The sequence below is a fragment of the Cylas formicarius genome, unplaced genomic scaffold (genome assembly GCF_029955315.1).
Source record: "Cylas formicarius isolate icCylForm1 unplaced genomic scaffold, icCylForm1.1 PGA_scaffold_2__14_contigs__length_35257938, whole genome shotgun sequence".
In the NCBI taxonomy this organism is placed as follows: Eukaryota; Metazoa; Arthropoda; class Insecta; order Coleoptera; family Brentidae; genus Cylas; species Cylas formicarius.
Window position 1 is genome coordinate 17469711 of NW_026844319.1, and position 15480 is coordinate 17485190.

The 15480-nt window shown below is 39.2% G+C and overlaps 1 protein-coding gene across 1 annotated transcript in view; it reads left to right on the plus strand.

The window, feature by feature from the left end:
* Positions 1–15480, plus strand: part of LOC132697795 (frequenin-1) — a 92291-nt gene that overhangs the window by 50405 nt on the left and 26406 nt on the right. The window contains exons 3-5 of the mRNA XM_060663448.1: positions 12562–12610; positions 12696–12785; positions 13001–13079. Of these exons, the coding sequence (XP_060519431.1) occupies positions 12562–12610; positions 12696–12785; positions 13001–13079 (218 nt within the window). The remainder of the gene's footprint in view (positions 1–12561; positions 12611–12695; positions 12786–13000; positions 13080–15480) is intronic.

The following is a 15480-nucleotide window of genomic DNA, read 5'->3' on the forward strand; positions in this document are numbered from 1 at the left end:
GTACCCGAGAGGTGAAAGTGAGCTTTTTCGCTAGACATGAATACAGCGCCTCTGGAAATGTTTTGAAGAATATCCCTTCATAAATTTGTACGGGTTTCAAAATCTCTTGCGCTTAATTCCTACACTACCATCATTTTTTACGAATGTCTTTGGAGTGAGTTGTGTAAAATTCTTCGAACGCTTCTATCGGGAATTCCAAAAGCAGCTGCATTCTTACGAGCTGAACGCCTTTACATTTTCCGGTGTTCTTACTGTCCTTGGTTGGCCAGTAGATTTTCGGTTAAGCATAGAACCTGTTTCCCTGAAGTGTAAAACCCACCGACGAATTGTTCTTCCATCCGAGCCATGCCGACGAACATCAAACTGATTACGAAAGGCCCGCTGCGTCGCTATTACAGATTCCCCATTTCTAACAAATTCCTCGACAACGAAAGCACGATGCACTCAACGTTAGTGCGTACACAGTGTTGCCGGTTTTAGAAACCGAACAACCGCTATTTGAAATCCTGCCTACCTTTTTGCCGCACCCTGTATAACTACAGCTGTGGATAGCGAGATGATAAAAACTCAGTTTATAAACTCATCTGGCTAACATCAGCCATGTGGCATAGTTGTACCAGATGAGACCATAGTATACATCTGGGAATTATCTGATTCAGAATCTCTTACAATTAGTGAATGTTTGTCATTGTGGATGATAGTACTAAGAGCTTTAGTTTTTATCTTTCGATATTTTGTAGCTAAGCAAAATGATTGGAAAATACAAATTTGGAAAGACCTCGCTTTACTATCGTTTAAATCAATTCCATTGTACACCACCATCCGGGACGAAACTCAAACATGCCGATAAATCCGCATCAAGTCATGCTGGATTCTGTCTCGCCAATTCGTTTTCGAATTAATAGGGATTATCCCGACCTATATTCGTGGCCTAAATTGAACTTACCCATTACAATGCCCGCTTAAGCAATCGTGTCAGTTAGTTTTGGTATTGCGTAGACGAGCTGCCTTCTTGTTCGTTTCTGGATCGGGCAATTCCTGAACAATAAAATTGTCCATATAAAATTATCTTACGCCCTCCTTCGTTCTTCACTCTTTATACTTTATACTGTCCTTGTGTTTCGTAGCGGTTGCTTGAAATACAACGAGATGGCGCCATTTTCAATGCACATCTGCTTAAGTAGCACACATTTTTTTCTTTCATATCGGTATTAAATGTGAACATCTAAAAACCAAGAAATTAAATTAGATACCCATCTTCACTTAGAAGCGATGAAGTGTCTGTTACGGATTTATTTAACTTTAAAAATCTAGTAGGCCGGAAATAAAGAATTAGTGTAGTAAGTATTCTCTCTAAAATCGTCTAAAAGGAGATTAAAGAAAAAAGAGTGTAATTTATATTGTATAATTCACATTATTTACAAATCTTCTGCGTTCTTTTGTTTATTAATTAATTTTGCTGACGTTTCGCCAATCATTCGGTTGACTTCTTCAGTGGTTAATTGAAATCAATCCTGCTGAAGTAGACGAAACGAAGATTTGTAAATAATATATTATTTCATACAAAAAAAGTAGTACTCTTTCTATCACTTTTGACTTTTTAAATTATGTGACAAAAGTATTAGCTCGAAGCTCAATATTATACATTTAGAGATGAGACATTATAAATATTTACAAGGGAAGATGAAAGTAATGTGGAAAAATAAAAAAAAAAGTTCTCGATATGGTCCTATTCCAAATAGTAACCATGCATCAAGCTGCCTTTTCATTCAATCACCATTTTCTAACCATCTTACCTATAACCCGTATATGCAAATTGGTGCGGCAAACAGCGCCGTTGTCATAGTTGCTAAATATTAGTATTAAGAATGAAGAGTAATAATAACCAAGGTCTAATTGCGGATGAGTATTTATACCAGCAATTGCACAAAAGTAGAATATTAATTAAAGTGAGTCTTTTGATTCCGATTATGATATGATGATACATAGATTGTACATTATATGCACGTCATTTTATGATATATTTTAAGTATAAATAAAATGTAAACCAACAAATATATGCATAACAAATGAAGGCATTCACCTAACAAATATTAGTATAAATACAAAAATTAAACAATATATTTAATAAACAGATCTTAAAATTAAAATTTATCGAGGTCGATATAGAATTCATCTACTGCATAGTAACATTTAGCTATTAATAGTAATTTTAGTTTTTTTTTAAACAGTGGTAATTTAACTTTTTCATTGCGTAAGCTCTTGCCGATCTTTGCAATTTTGTGATTACATTTAATTATGTATGTTTAATTAAGTATGTAGAGTATATAATGATGTTAATGTTAAAAATCTTTGTAGGAACAATATTTTTGATATATTTAAGTAAGAAGCAGGATGAGCTTAGTTTAGATCTTATATTTTCTATATGACTGGTCCATGTCATTTTTTGGTCTATAGATATAAAAATTTTGTACTTGATACATTTTTAATTGATTTATTCTCCACTCGTGTCAAAACACTGCTATCCACTGTAAAATTCTTTGGTACTACTTTCATGGCCACTGTTTTTACCGGAGTTCAGTTAATCCATTATCGCTGCACCACCCTGTCATCACACTGACCTACTGAGCACTTTTATTTGTTATTTCAGGACATGGTTTAGAAGCAGATTCTTGATAAACATATTAAACATTGTAGGTAATAAACAAGAGCCTTGAGGTGTACCTTTATTAACAAAGCGGACGGTAAAGCGAATACCATCGATCTCAAACTGATGTGTGCGTTGTTATAGATACGAACGCAGCCAATCAGAAGCGGGACCACTTATGCCCATATATTCTAGCTTCCTTAGGAGCAAGTCATGATCGACGTTATCAAATGCTCTACTAAGATCAAAAAATAACTCGACGATTACTCCCTTTTATTCAATGAATTATAGATGTGGGTAATGACTTGATCGAGAGCAGTACTAGTTGATTTCTTCATACGAAAGCCATTTTGGTTTGCGAGTAACTGAAAATTTTCCAAATAATTATTTCAACGCGGGTTGTGACAAAATTGAAAAACTGACCAAACTGACATTGTAAAGACAGTGGTCAATAGTTTTTTAAATTGGTTCTCTCACCATTATGTTTATAAATTGAAACAATCTTAGAACACTTTAATTTCTTTGGTACCTTCGACGAAACTCTGTTTTTTTAGGAAAATTAGTGGATGGCTCACATGTTCTGACACTTTTATCAGTATGTTTCCTGGTATGTTATCAATACCTGGTGATTTTTTTTTACATACTTTGTTAATGACTAAAAAGACTTCGTTTGGAGTGGGGTAGAAAGACCGCAGGTTTGAAATTGCTTTTAAAGAAATACTTTCATACTCGTCTATCAATATGTTATGCCTATATAAATTGAAAAAATGACTTCTAAAAACTTCACAGATTGCTTTAACGTTCATAAGTTTTTCACCATTCTCATTTATGATTTCCTTTATAACATTTTTTTTTGGTTTTATTTCGGTTTTCATTAATAATATTCCAACACTCTTTATTAAGCTATGTTATTAATGGTTTCCTTGTTTATCGCTAGTTTCTTTTTGTAGTACTTTTTTATTGCAAGGTATCGGGCTTTATAAGCTGTACCTCTGTAAAGTTTATAAGTCGTTGACATTTCTCGGGTTAATTTAACTAATTCTCTTAGTTCATTAGAAAATTGTTTTTTGTTCATTTACTTTTGTGTCCACGACATAGGGGGAATACAAGCTTTCACTAAATTTTTCATGAAAATGATCAAAATTTTTATCTAAATTATTTGTACTAGTAAGAAGATTGCTTTAATCTACTTCGCTTATTAAATTAATAGACAAATCATTATTGAAAATGACCGAACACGGATGGTATTATCTGCATGGTAGACTTGGACCAGAAATATGTTTCCTGGTATGTTATGAATACCTGGTGATTTTTTTTTCAACCGATCCCGTGATTAACTTTGTCTACTGTTTATTACTCCAAAACCGCAGCGCCTTATAGAACACTCTGCTGAGCGGACCCTTGCCCGTAACCATTCCAGGACTGTTCTAGGAATTTATCTACCTACACTAACAAGCGGTATATAAGTATGTTTTCAATCTTTTTCACCGAGCAATCCCTGGAACATGTACATAAAAAAATTAGTACAAAGTAACAATTTATTACTTTCTTTTTCATTACATTTCTACATAGTATCATTATTAATATACAAAATATTAAATATTCACTTCAAAAATCGTCACTGTCGCTACTGTAGTCACTTAGTTCAATGATCAACTCCACTACTAATCGTTCTAGATAAATATTTTCTTCTTTTATTACTCGTTTTTCACTGTTAGACCAGCTTTGTACCGATTGTACCGAATCATCTCAATCGGGTTAAATATACAATGATACAGGGGTAATCTTAACATTTCATGTTCGTTTTGTTGTCTGGTCGAATCGATTTTGTAGTTTATTAAAATGTTTTATTTTTAATAATTGTAGAAGTTGTTTTTTCGTGTAGCTCTCTTCAAAATATAAATCATTTTCGTGCAGAAATTCTTTAGTTTCTTCTTTATTTGACGACGTATTTGAAATTTTTCTAATTTTTGCTAAATGATACGACACACAATAACAGTATTTGGCAATAGCTTAGTTTCAAACCAATCGTTAAATATTTCGTGCGACTATTCGATTTGCAACAATTTTCTTGCAGTTGACTTCGGAACTTGGGGCATGTCACTTGTTTTTATTGGTGCTCCTACTTCCCCTTCTAAGTTTCTTATAAAATTGTGAACATTCAAAACAATTTGTTTAGCATCCGAAGACAAATGGATCCGTTTTTTTATTTGCTGAGGTAGTTCGTCTTCTAAATTGTCATTAAGTTTTACTACCATCTCCACTTCTTCTTCAAATTCTGCGTTGTTTTCCATGTCTTCTTCTAACAGGGGAACAACCGCTTCATTCTTCGGTCTACACATTTTAAAGTGTTAAAAAACAGGAATCTTCAAAAAAAGTTTAATTGTGAAATTCTAATAAATATTTATCTGTATTGTTCTGTGTTGTTTACAAATCGAAGAAATATGTATAAGACACAAAAATATAAGAAGAAGAATGTTGTTAATCGACAGGCACACAAGACAAAAATGATTATTTTCAAACTCATCTGTAAGATAAGTAGAGTACGGGTACTTACCCTTACCGTTTCAACTAGCCAGCGAAAACAACCTCGCAGGGTCAAAGCTCGAGAATCAGGTACATAAACATGTACTTACTAGAAGGATCACAGTCAAATACCTCAGTAAAATATATGAACATATTGCAATTTAGATTAAACTCTTAAGAATGGTACATACATATCACCTGATGTTAAAATAAACGCTTCTACTGATTCGAAAATACCCCGCAGCATTATCGCTTAATCAAATTTTAAACGGCAGATCGAGTACAGGGCCGTGTTATTGAAAGCCCACCGACAGCCGTCCCGAGCCCATACCCTCCTCCAACCTGGAAGTCAGATGGTGAAGAGCTGAGCCCACAGACCCGCCATTTCGGTACGCATGCTGAGCTGGCTCTAAAGGGGCCTCCAGCTCCACCCAGTCCCTCAGATACCGGTCCACCAGTCTCTCCAGAGTCTTCATAATGCAGCTGGTGAGGCAAACGGGCCGGTACGACTTCGGGTCCGTGTAGTCACTCTTCCCTACTTTGGGAATGAACACTACCCTGCTGTGTCTCCACAGCTCGGGCACGTACCCCCTCGCAATGGAGGCCCTGAACAGGTCCATCAGCGGGCTGGTCAGGAGACCTCCGTCCCTTTGCAGCAGAGCCGGAAATACTCCATCCCCGCTCGCCAACTTGAAGTGGCCAAAGCTGTCAATAGCCCACCTCAACCTACTATGGGTAACCACCCTCCTTGCCGTGGCGTAGTCGCATCCAAGACGACCCCCGGCTTCAATATTCCCCCCTGTGTCCGGATCAGCGGACCCTGGGAGGTTCGTGTTCAGCAACTGTTGTAGTGTGTCCGCTGGTCCCGCTGTGTAGCCACCGCCGGTCCTGCGGACCACTCCCAGTCTTCCCGCAGGGTCACTTCAGAGTACTCTAAGCCGTTTCCGGGGTATTCATTACTCCATCGCAGTACCCCCTCCAGGCCCTCCTCTGTGATGCCCGTAGTTCTTTTTTGTACTGTCTGCGGATCTCCCTATAGAGATCTCAGTCCGCACCTTGGCTGCTGCTCCTCGCTGTATTGAACAGCCTCCGCACTTTCCTCCTGAGACGCTCCAGGGAAGAGCTCCACCAAGGAGTCCTCCCCGCCCTATGCGCCTCTGTCTCAGGGCAGCTATTCTCGAACGCCCGCATCATAGCGGAGCTGACTCGGTCGGCGGCCTCGTCAATCTCCTCCATTGTCCGGTGTTTCCTTGGTAAGCCCCCTAGGCACCAAGCGAGCTCCTCTCTATAGAGTTCCCAGTTTGTTGCCCGGGGGTTCCTAAATCTAACGGGTTCCCGAACACCCATCTCCAACCCAAAGGTGATGTATCTATGGTCCGACATAGGGTCCTCCCCACAGACACATCACCCAGTTATTTCCGGGAACAGAGCCCTGGTACAAAGTGTTAAGTCTATTACCGAACTCCGACCCGTTGTGAAAAACGTGGGTTCTACCCCTCTGTTGGCCACCTGCAGCCCTGCCGAGGCCATGAACTCCATGAGGTCTCCCCTCCTTCTATTCGTTGCCGCGCTGCCCCACAAAACGTGGTGAGCATTGCTGTCGCAGCCAATCAAAAGAGGAAGATTCGCCTCCTCACGGTAGGAGACTAAGTCACTGATCTCCTGCGGAGCACAGCTGCGGTCGCCTGGAAAGTACGCAGAGGCGACTACTACCTCCCTTACGCCGTCCCGAGTGGGGGATCTGACCAGAATTGGAACCAAGTCCCTGGACGCCTTGTCCCTTAGGAAAAAGGCCTCCAGTCCCATGGTTAGTATATAGGCCCTGGGACCACCCTCTAAGGAGTCGACACTATGCAGCATCGATCCTCCCAGAGATAAGCCCCTAACCCTTGATTTTACAATCCAGGGCTCTTGGATCAGTACAATGGATGTACCGCCCTCCGAAATTTTCCTGCATAAGTGGACCGTTGCAGCCCTGCTGTGTTGCAGGTTAATCTGTAATATCCCCGTGAAGATGTTATTAAGGGAATACCACCTGCGGGTCACGATGCTAGCCTCAGCCCGAATCCGAGCCCGAGGTAGCACCTCCCACCGCTTCCGCTTCCTGACTGGTGGACCCTGATGGGATTCCAAGGTCAACTTCCATCCGAGATACCTCCTCGGTTGTCGCTTCCTCGGAGGGCCCTCCGGAGGTCTCCTCCACAGAAGCCGTGGGCGCCGCCTCTCCGACAGGCCCCCCAACCTCCATGGACCAGCCCTCTTCGTGTGAGCCCCCCAACCTCCATGGACCAGCCCTCTTCGTGGCGCCGCCACGTTCACTTTCACCTGAGTCGCCAGGCAGAAGAGAAGTCAGCCCTTAGCCGTGATGGCGGTTGCCGATTTCTCGTCCACGCCCACCACCAACCTTATGCCCCTTGCATCCTCCGTCCTCTGCCAGACCCTCCAGGCACGGCCATCTAGGCCATTCTGAGCTGCCAGGCAGCGGACTAGTGCCTCGTTCGAGACACTCGCCCCCAGGCCCGGAATCCAAATCGCCGCCCTTCTAAGTCTCAATCCTTCCGGATCGACTTTCACCAGGTTTGCGAGCCCCCAGGGCCTGACGTTGATCAGCTCCCTGCGAAACCACTCCCTGGTTTCTTCATCCATCATCTTGATCAGGATGTGGCTCCTCCACAGCCTAACCGAGCGTATCCGGGGAGGTGTGTATTGCCCCCCCTGCATGATATACATGCTTATGTGGAGGTTAAGAGACCCTATGAACCGCAGTAGGTCCTCGGAAGACAGGTCAGTTTCCTGTCCCCTGAAGCCCACCACCAGTTCAGGCTCACCCGCAGCCGCTTGTGCATAGGACCGAGCCCCCTCTCAGAGCCCCCCCGGGACGGTCGGCCTTTCCCGGGCCCAGCTTTCGCCGGGCCGCGTGTCGGCCGCCGACCCCCGGCAGGTGCCCAACCTGGGTGGTCTCTCCCATTTTTTTTTCCGCTTCCCGCCTGCCGTTTCCGGTGTGCCCCCTATTGAGCCCTCCGTTGACGGCGTGGCAGGATTCCTGGGCGCCGGAAGAGAGCCCGTCTGCGGTTCCGAAACCGTCACCGCGAGTCTCTTCTTCTTCGCCCTCCTTTTTTCCGCCCCACTCCTATGTCTGGGGCGGTGTGTTATCGAGGTGATGTTCCCGGTTTGTACCGAGCCCTCCACCCCGCTGGCGACCTGGAGATCCTGTTCAGATCGGCCTTGGAGGGGGCCTTCCTGAGGATGCCCCTGCCCCCTGGGGCCCCTCCTCCTTCTCCTTTACACATTTCATTTCTGGTTCCATAAAGGTCCCACGAGTAGCTAGGGAAACAAACGATCCACCTCTGCAGAGCCCCGCATGCAGCGGTAAGACTTCTTTCCCCGAGGTGCGCCCGGTGCCTCGGGAATGGGATCGGTAGAGACTGATCTTCTATCCAGCCATGCATCCCCTAGGCTCGACCTCCCACCGTAGGATTTAGGATTTTTATGGAGGTTTACTCCTCTTGGTCCGAGTGGTGAAGCTCAAACCCCCCGCGTCGCGTGCCCACTCGTCGAGCCGGCACCCGACGCCTGCTTTATCAATCGACTACAAGCCAGTTGGCACCGTTATACCCTGTGCAGGACCTTAGTCACGACACGACAGCTGGGCAGGGTGAGCTGGTCCACGATTGGTTATTTGTCAGCCCTATTGGATTTTTACCTCCTCATGCCTCCTTATTCCCAACCACCCAGGCCCGTGAGAGCCTGGGCTCCCCTATCCGCCACCCGGGGGAAGCGCCTCATGGATTGCTCAACCACAGAGGCAATAAATGCACTATATTTTTGGTCATATTATAACTATGGTCCGACATTGACGAGCTGCTTATTTTTACTGGTAGAAAATTAAAATGTGAAAATATGTTATCTATACACGTTGCCTTTATTTTACCGATTCGGGTTGGCTGCGATATCGTTCGAAGGAAAATATTTAAAAGTGCAACTGTGTTGTCGTCGACTCCTTTTGATAGCATATTTTGCTGTTATATATTTTTCCAGCATTTGTGATAGTTTCTCTGCCAAAGTTATAGAATTAGTTGGAATAAGAAACCTATATCTACAGCAGAGAGTAATAATTTCGGATTTTGCGTTACATTGAACACTACACACAGTTCAAAAGTTTTCTCAATACCTATATCATATTGCACTTTGGATACTGATCAAGTCTTGTTAGCAATAATGCCAACCCCTCCACGGGTATGGTCCGTCCTGCTAAAAGAATTTACTACTTCATAGTCCCCGAAGGACAGGCAATTTTAAGCTGGTCATCCTTAATGTTTATATTGTTATTACTTCTCGGGAAATAATATCGGGTTAACGAGTCTTCCTTTGGGCCATAGGTTTTCGTTTCATACCTTGTCTTTGCGTTCGAATGGGATGCAGGTCCTAAATGATAAGATTCTACTGCCATTTTTAACAAGTAACATACCGCTTTTTTTTGTCACATCTAAGATGTCTAATGCCAGTCTTGGACACTAGATGGTATATTGGAATTTATTATATTAGGTATTCCAGTCTCGATATCAGAGCCATCAGAGCATTGATTTGGATAAGAAAGAAAATGATAATATTAATATAATAAAATTGTTTCAAAAAATATACCTGGAAGGGTGTTATTGGACTGTTTGAAAGTTATCGCGAGCAGAGGCTAGCATCCTTGGTTCATTCATAAATGTTACACTCTCCTTCGAATCCGTTTAAGCTACAAACAATAGCCAAATAGCCAGAAACAATTGCGGTTTTCGGTCGGTTGGCATTTGTAGTCGGCCGCAAATTGCAATTTGGACCGCTAAATGGCCACTAATTACGTTTCGACACCGGTAAGGGCGAGACTAACGATCCGGCCGTAGCAGTGGGAAGAAGCAATCGTCCCGGAACACAAAAAAATCGCGTCTGAGAACCATCAGCCCACGTCCGAACTTCCGTAAATGATTTTTGGAAGCAATTCCGTTTTGGTTTCAAAGGGCGCTTCGCGCCTAATTACCCTCCGGCGTCGGTTATAATTAAACCGTAACCGGCCGGGGTCCCGGTTAATCTTAATCCGAATTTGACGGAGGTTTGCCCCCAACCTCCTTTCCTTTTTATCCGAAAACTCACGGGAAAGTCTGCTCTATACCAAAATAACACCACTGCGTCCTGCAGATCTTCGCAATACTTCCAGTTTTGATATTTATACTATTTGGACTTCTTTTAGATGTCGGTTAATATAATGCGAGCTTTCCGCTTTCCGCAGATGTGCGTGGTAAAATCAAACTAAACTATATTTTGTTTCAATATGACAGACACAACAATCATATATTAAAACATCAACACATCAACAATCATCTTTTAAAACATGGCATTTTTTTCAAAAGGTGAAATAAAAGTATTTTTGCGAAAAATATGAGTTAATATCTTTCTAATCATAACGTACCTTGAACTGTCATGAACCATTTGTTCCTGAAAAGTTGTCAATAGTCATTGCGTTGACAAAGGGGGAGTTATAAGAGAAAGAAAGAAGTTATAAAAGAAGAGTTATAAAAGAAGCCAAAGCCTAAAATTGACGAAGACAGATTTTTTTTTCAGCCGAACGCTGACATCACGGGAGATTAGCAGCCAGATAGGCGTACCCCAAGGTAGTGTTCTAGGGCCTCTACTATTCGTGTTGTACATTAATGACATTGAAAAAATTCTTTTGTGAGTCTTTTCGCGGAAGACACACTTCTATCAGTATCCGGAAAAAATTGCAATCAACTTGCTGAAACAATAAATTTCGAACTCAGCCTTTTGCACAACTGGCTTTAAATTAAAATTAAACGCAACTAAGACTAAATACATGATATTTGGTACTAAATACAACTGCAAACTATTCCTGGAAAGTAATTATCCAATCTACATTGATAATCAGCCAGTGGAGCATACTAATCAAATGAAATATCTAGGCGTAATGCTTGATTCGCAACTTAATTTCTCCAAGCGTGTTGATTTCATGTGTGCAAAGATTGACAAGGTTTTTTCAGAAGAGGCTCTCAAAATCTTAGCCACTGGACTCGACTTCTTATATTCAATACTATAGTATACCCACATTTTGCTTATTGCAATTCACTTCTAATATCTTGTAACAAGTCAGACGTACAAAGGAAAGCAAAGCAATGCGAACTATTTTATCTTGTTCCCGATACAGTCCTGTTCGTCTTATGCCTGAATCGCTTAGTTGGCTCTCTATGTCCCAGATCATTAAAACATCTAACATTGTATTAATTTTCAAAATTCGACAGCAATTGCTACCCCCATACTTACAGGAATATTTAATTCCAAGGTGCATGAAACATGCCTATAATATCCGATCTAAAAACAACTTCGATATTCAATTAACCAGAACGACTATGCAAAAAAGTCTTTTCAATGATGGCCTGAAAAAATTTAAAAACATGTATCTGAACTTCAGCTAGATGTATACTACAAATTTTGTATTCTTTGTCGTTCTGGGAACGTATAGTTAAGTAGTTAAGTATTATTATTATTATTGTTATTATTATTATTATTATTATTATTATTATTATTATTATTTGTTAAATTTACTATGAATACTTATATTTTTATGTACATTTGTTTAAAATAATAAACTACCACTTTACTTTACTTTATCATTTGAAATATATCTGAGAAAGCTTGTACGAATCAAAACATTGCTTTGTAAAAATGTTTTTAGTCCGTCTACACTCCAGATAAATAATAAAAAGGTTTCTTCAAATGTTTTTTGAAAATATTTAACTAACCCAATGTGTTTCGGATAAAAATATCGAAAATAGTTAACATCTCGAAAATCGGTAGACATAGCTATAGCGAAATATTTTACAAAAGCTATCACAAAGTGAGAGCAGATGGAACATTGGCGGCAATACTTCGATACTGAAAATATTTTAAATCGTTAGAGGAGAGAGAGGAGAGGACCAAGACCAAACGTTCAATCTTCCATCAGCCGCGAGTTATCCTGTAAATTATAAATCATTATTAAAAGCTATTGTTTGCCGTCTATATAGCATTAGATTTCAATTAAAGATGCCGCTCCTCTTCAACAAGTCAGTTTTGAATTTACCACCAGATTCCTAACCTATTTTCTGATTTATACGCGACTTTGCAACGTTTTGTTAATTTTCTTGAAATTATAGAATTATAATGAATTTTTGTAACTTCTCCGTCCGGCAATATTTTCATCACACTATCAACCTTACATTGATTTATTATAATCAAAGACATCGAAAATGCAGGAGTTAAATGCATTTAATAAAAAACATGAGACAAAAGCAAAAAAGACGATTTATTCGGCGCTCTGGGAAAAATTTTGAAGTGCTTTGTCATTGTTTCAGGCACAAAGGCTTTCTAAAGGACTGTCCCAACGGGCTCTTGACGGAACAGGTGAGTCACAAGACAAGGTGTCTATCGCGTATCCGTAATACGTTTCGTGGTCGTTTAGCGTTAATGTTAAGTGATATTGTTTCAGGGGTTCATCAAAATATACAAACAGTTCTTCCCTCAAGGCGACCCCTCCAAGTTCGCATCGTTAGTGTTTAGAGTATTCGACGAAAACAATGTGAGTTCTGCGTTTTCGATTGCCTTAAATTCAGCAGCTTATCAAATAATCAGCCTCTCTGATCCGCACTCAGTTTATCTCAAAATGCTCAGTGAACTCGACCGCTGATTGTTTGGTACGCACTACTGAGCCGATTTTTGTTGGCTACGGAGTGCCGCAAGGTATCGTATTCGAGCCTACAACTGAGTAAACTTAATTGTTATTTTTTCTTTTAGGACGGCTCGATAGAGTTCGAAGAGTTCATTAGGGCGCTTTCGGTGACGTCGAGGGGTAACTTAGACGAGAAACTTCAGTGTAAGTTGTGTCTGTTTTTTTATTTGACTATTGGGGTGGGTACATATATATATATATATATATATATATATATATATATATATATATATATATATATATATATATATATATATATATATATATATATATATATATATATATATATATATATATATATATATATATATATATATATATATATATATATATATATATATATATATATATATATATATATATATATACATATATATATATATATATATATATATATATATATATATATATATATATATATATATATATATATATATATATATATATATATATATATATATATATACATATATATATATATATATATATATATATATATATATATATATATATATATATATATATATATATATATATATATATATATATATATATTTTTTTTTTTTTTTTTTTCACGTATTGATTCACGGATGGAAAAATGTGATGACACTATATTCCGGGATATCATCCGTTCGCTCGTTGAACTCCGACTGGAATCCTGCAGACGTTTCGCCAAAATCTCACTTCGCATCTTCAATGCTCGCGCTCCGAAAACACTTCGAAGTTCGAACGGATGATATCCCGGAATATAGTGTCATCATATATATATATATATATATATATATATATATATATATATATATATATATATATATATATATATATATATATATATATATTAAAATTCGAAAAAAATATTTTTAAGGAAATCGATCAACAGAAAATGTTCAAATTTTTTACCAATTTCTGAAACGGCCACAAAATGGCGTAATTGCCATAATAAATTTTAAAATCCGGTTTTAAAATTGTCTCGTATTTTTTCTTATTGTTCTATCTCCTAAAGAAAAGTTGTGACGGTTGTTCAAGCGCTTTCGAAATAAATTTCAGTAACCCCGAAAGGGGTTAACACAGCTTAAATAAGTACGGAGTCGTTAAAAGGATCTTTTCATATTCTATTTGTCCCGCATCTCAATATATTTATCCTAACTTAAAATATGAATCAAACAACTTTTTAGTCTACAGGTTGTTATTAATGTCTAATTATCTTTAATTGACCCCATAAAACGCTAACTTTTAAAATCGAAATAAAATGTTTGAATAAGCAGTAGTAGTACTAACTTGTCGTAGTGTGTTGTCGATTAACAGACAACGCAAATGGCATCCGGGTAAGGGACATAATAGATGTATGATAATAGATGTATGAAAGCAATCTCTGCAAAATCACACAATTTGGAAACAATTCTTTTTACACAAAAATATATTTGTGAAAACCAGATGGACATGGTCGAGTATACAGACAGACTAGAGAAAGGTTCGTAGAATGTAATCTTGTACATAATGTATCATGCATTATTTGGGACAATTTGCGCTTCTTGAAGTAAATTTAAGAAATAATGTTGACTGGTACATACGCATTATTTTCGAAGGCCATGGTTTGAGTTATTTTACTTTTGTTGGGTATGATAATCAGTGGGTCAATATCTGGAGCATGTCAGGTTTGGGTCCTGACGCAAATTCTATAGATCATCTATGGAACATCCCCAAATGAAATATACAGGCAGTAATCTAGCTAACACCTAAACTGGACAATTAAAAATTATTGCAAAGAAAGAATGGAATCTCATTGAGAACGAAACCATCCAAAGTCTTCTGCGCAGCATATCTAGGAGGATGGTATTGGTCAAGCTAGAGCAATTGTCAATACCTTAAAATATTGGTATATTGTTGTTATTATTCTTATTTTCAAATAAATCCGATAACAAAAATCAGACTGCTTTATGCTTTCTTTTACAAATATATTGTAAAGCTTAATTCCATGTAATAATAAAAATGTATTAAGGGAAAACAATAAAAAATAGACAACTTAAAATAAAATAAGTGATATTTTTGTCTGTGACTGTATTATGAGAGAACTAAATCACACTTTTATTCTGGTTCCGGATAATGTGAAGAACTAAAATTGTCGATAAATGAGCCTCTTTAAATCGTGTCAACTCTGTTTCAGCGCTAATGTAGAGGCCCGCCATTTCAAAACAATCACGCAACAGTAGCTCATGACATCACGGACGCTCCAAAGGGCAAATAATTAATGCCGTCGTCAGGCCTGCGAAGCAAGTTTGCAAAGAAACGCGACAATAAAAAACGGGATACCGGGGAGAACCGTATCCACAAAAAAAATGACCGACTGGGGAAAGAAGATTGGGGGTTGTTGTTCAAATAATAACCCGCGACCGCGCGGACGAGCTTCTCTATAATGAACCTTTGTTTATTTGTTGAGAGCAATGGAAAATTATCTTGTTTTCGTTTGCGCAGAGGCATTTACACGTCCGTAAACAACAGACAAAACCTGCGCAACGGGGGCGGTATAATCCACCGGGATCGAAAT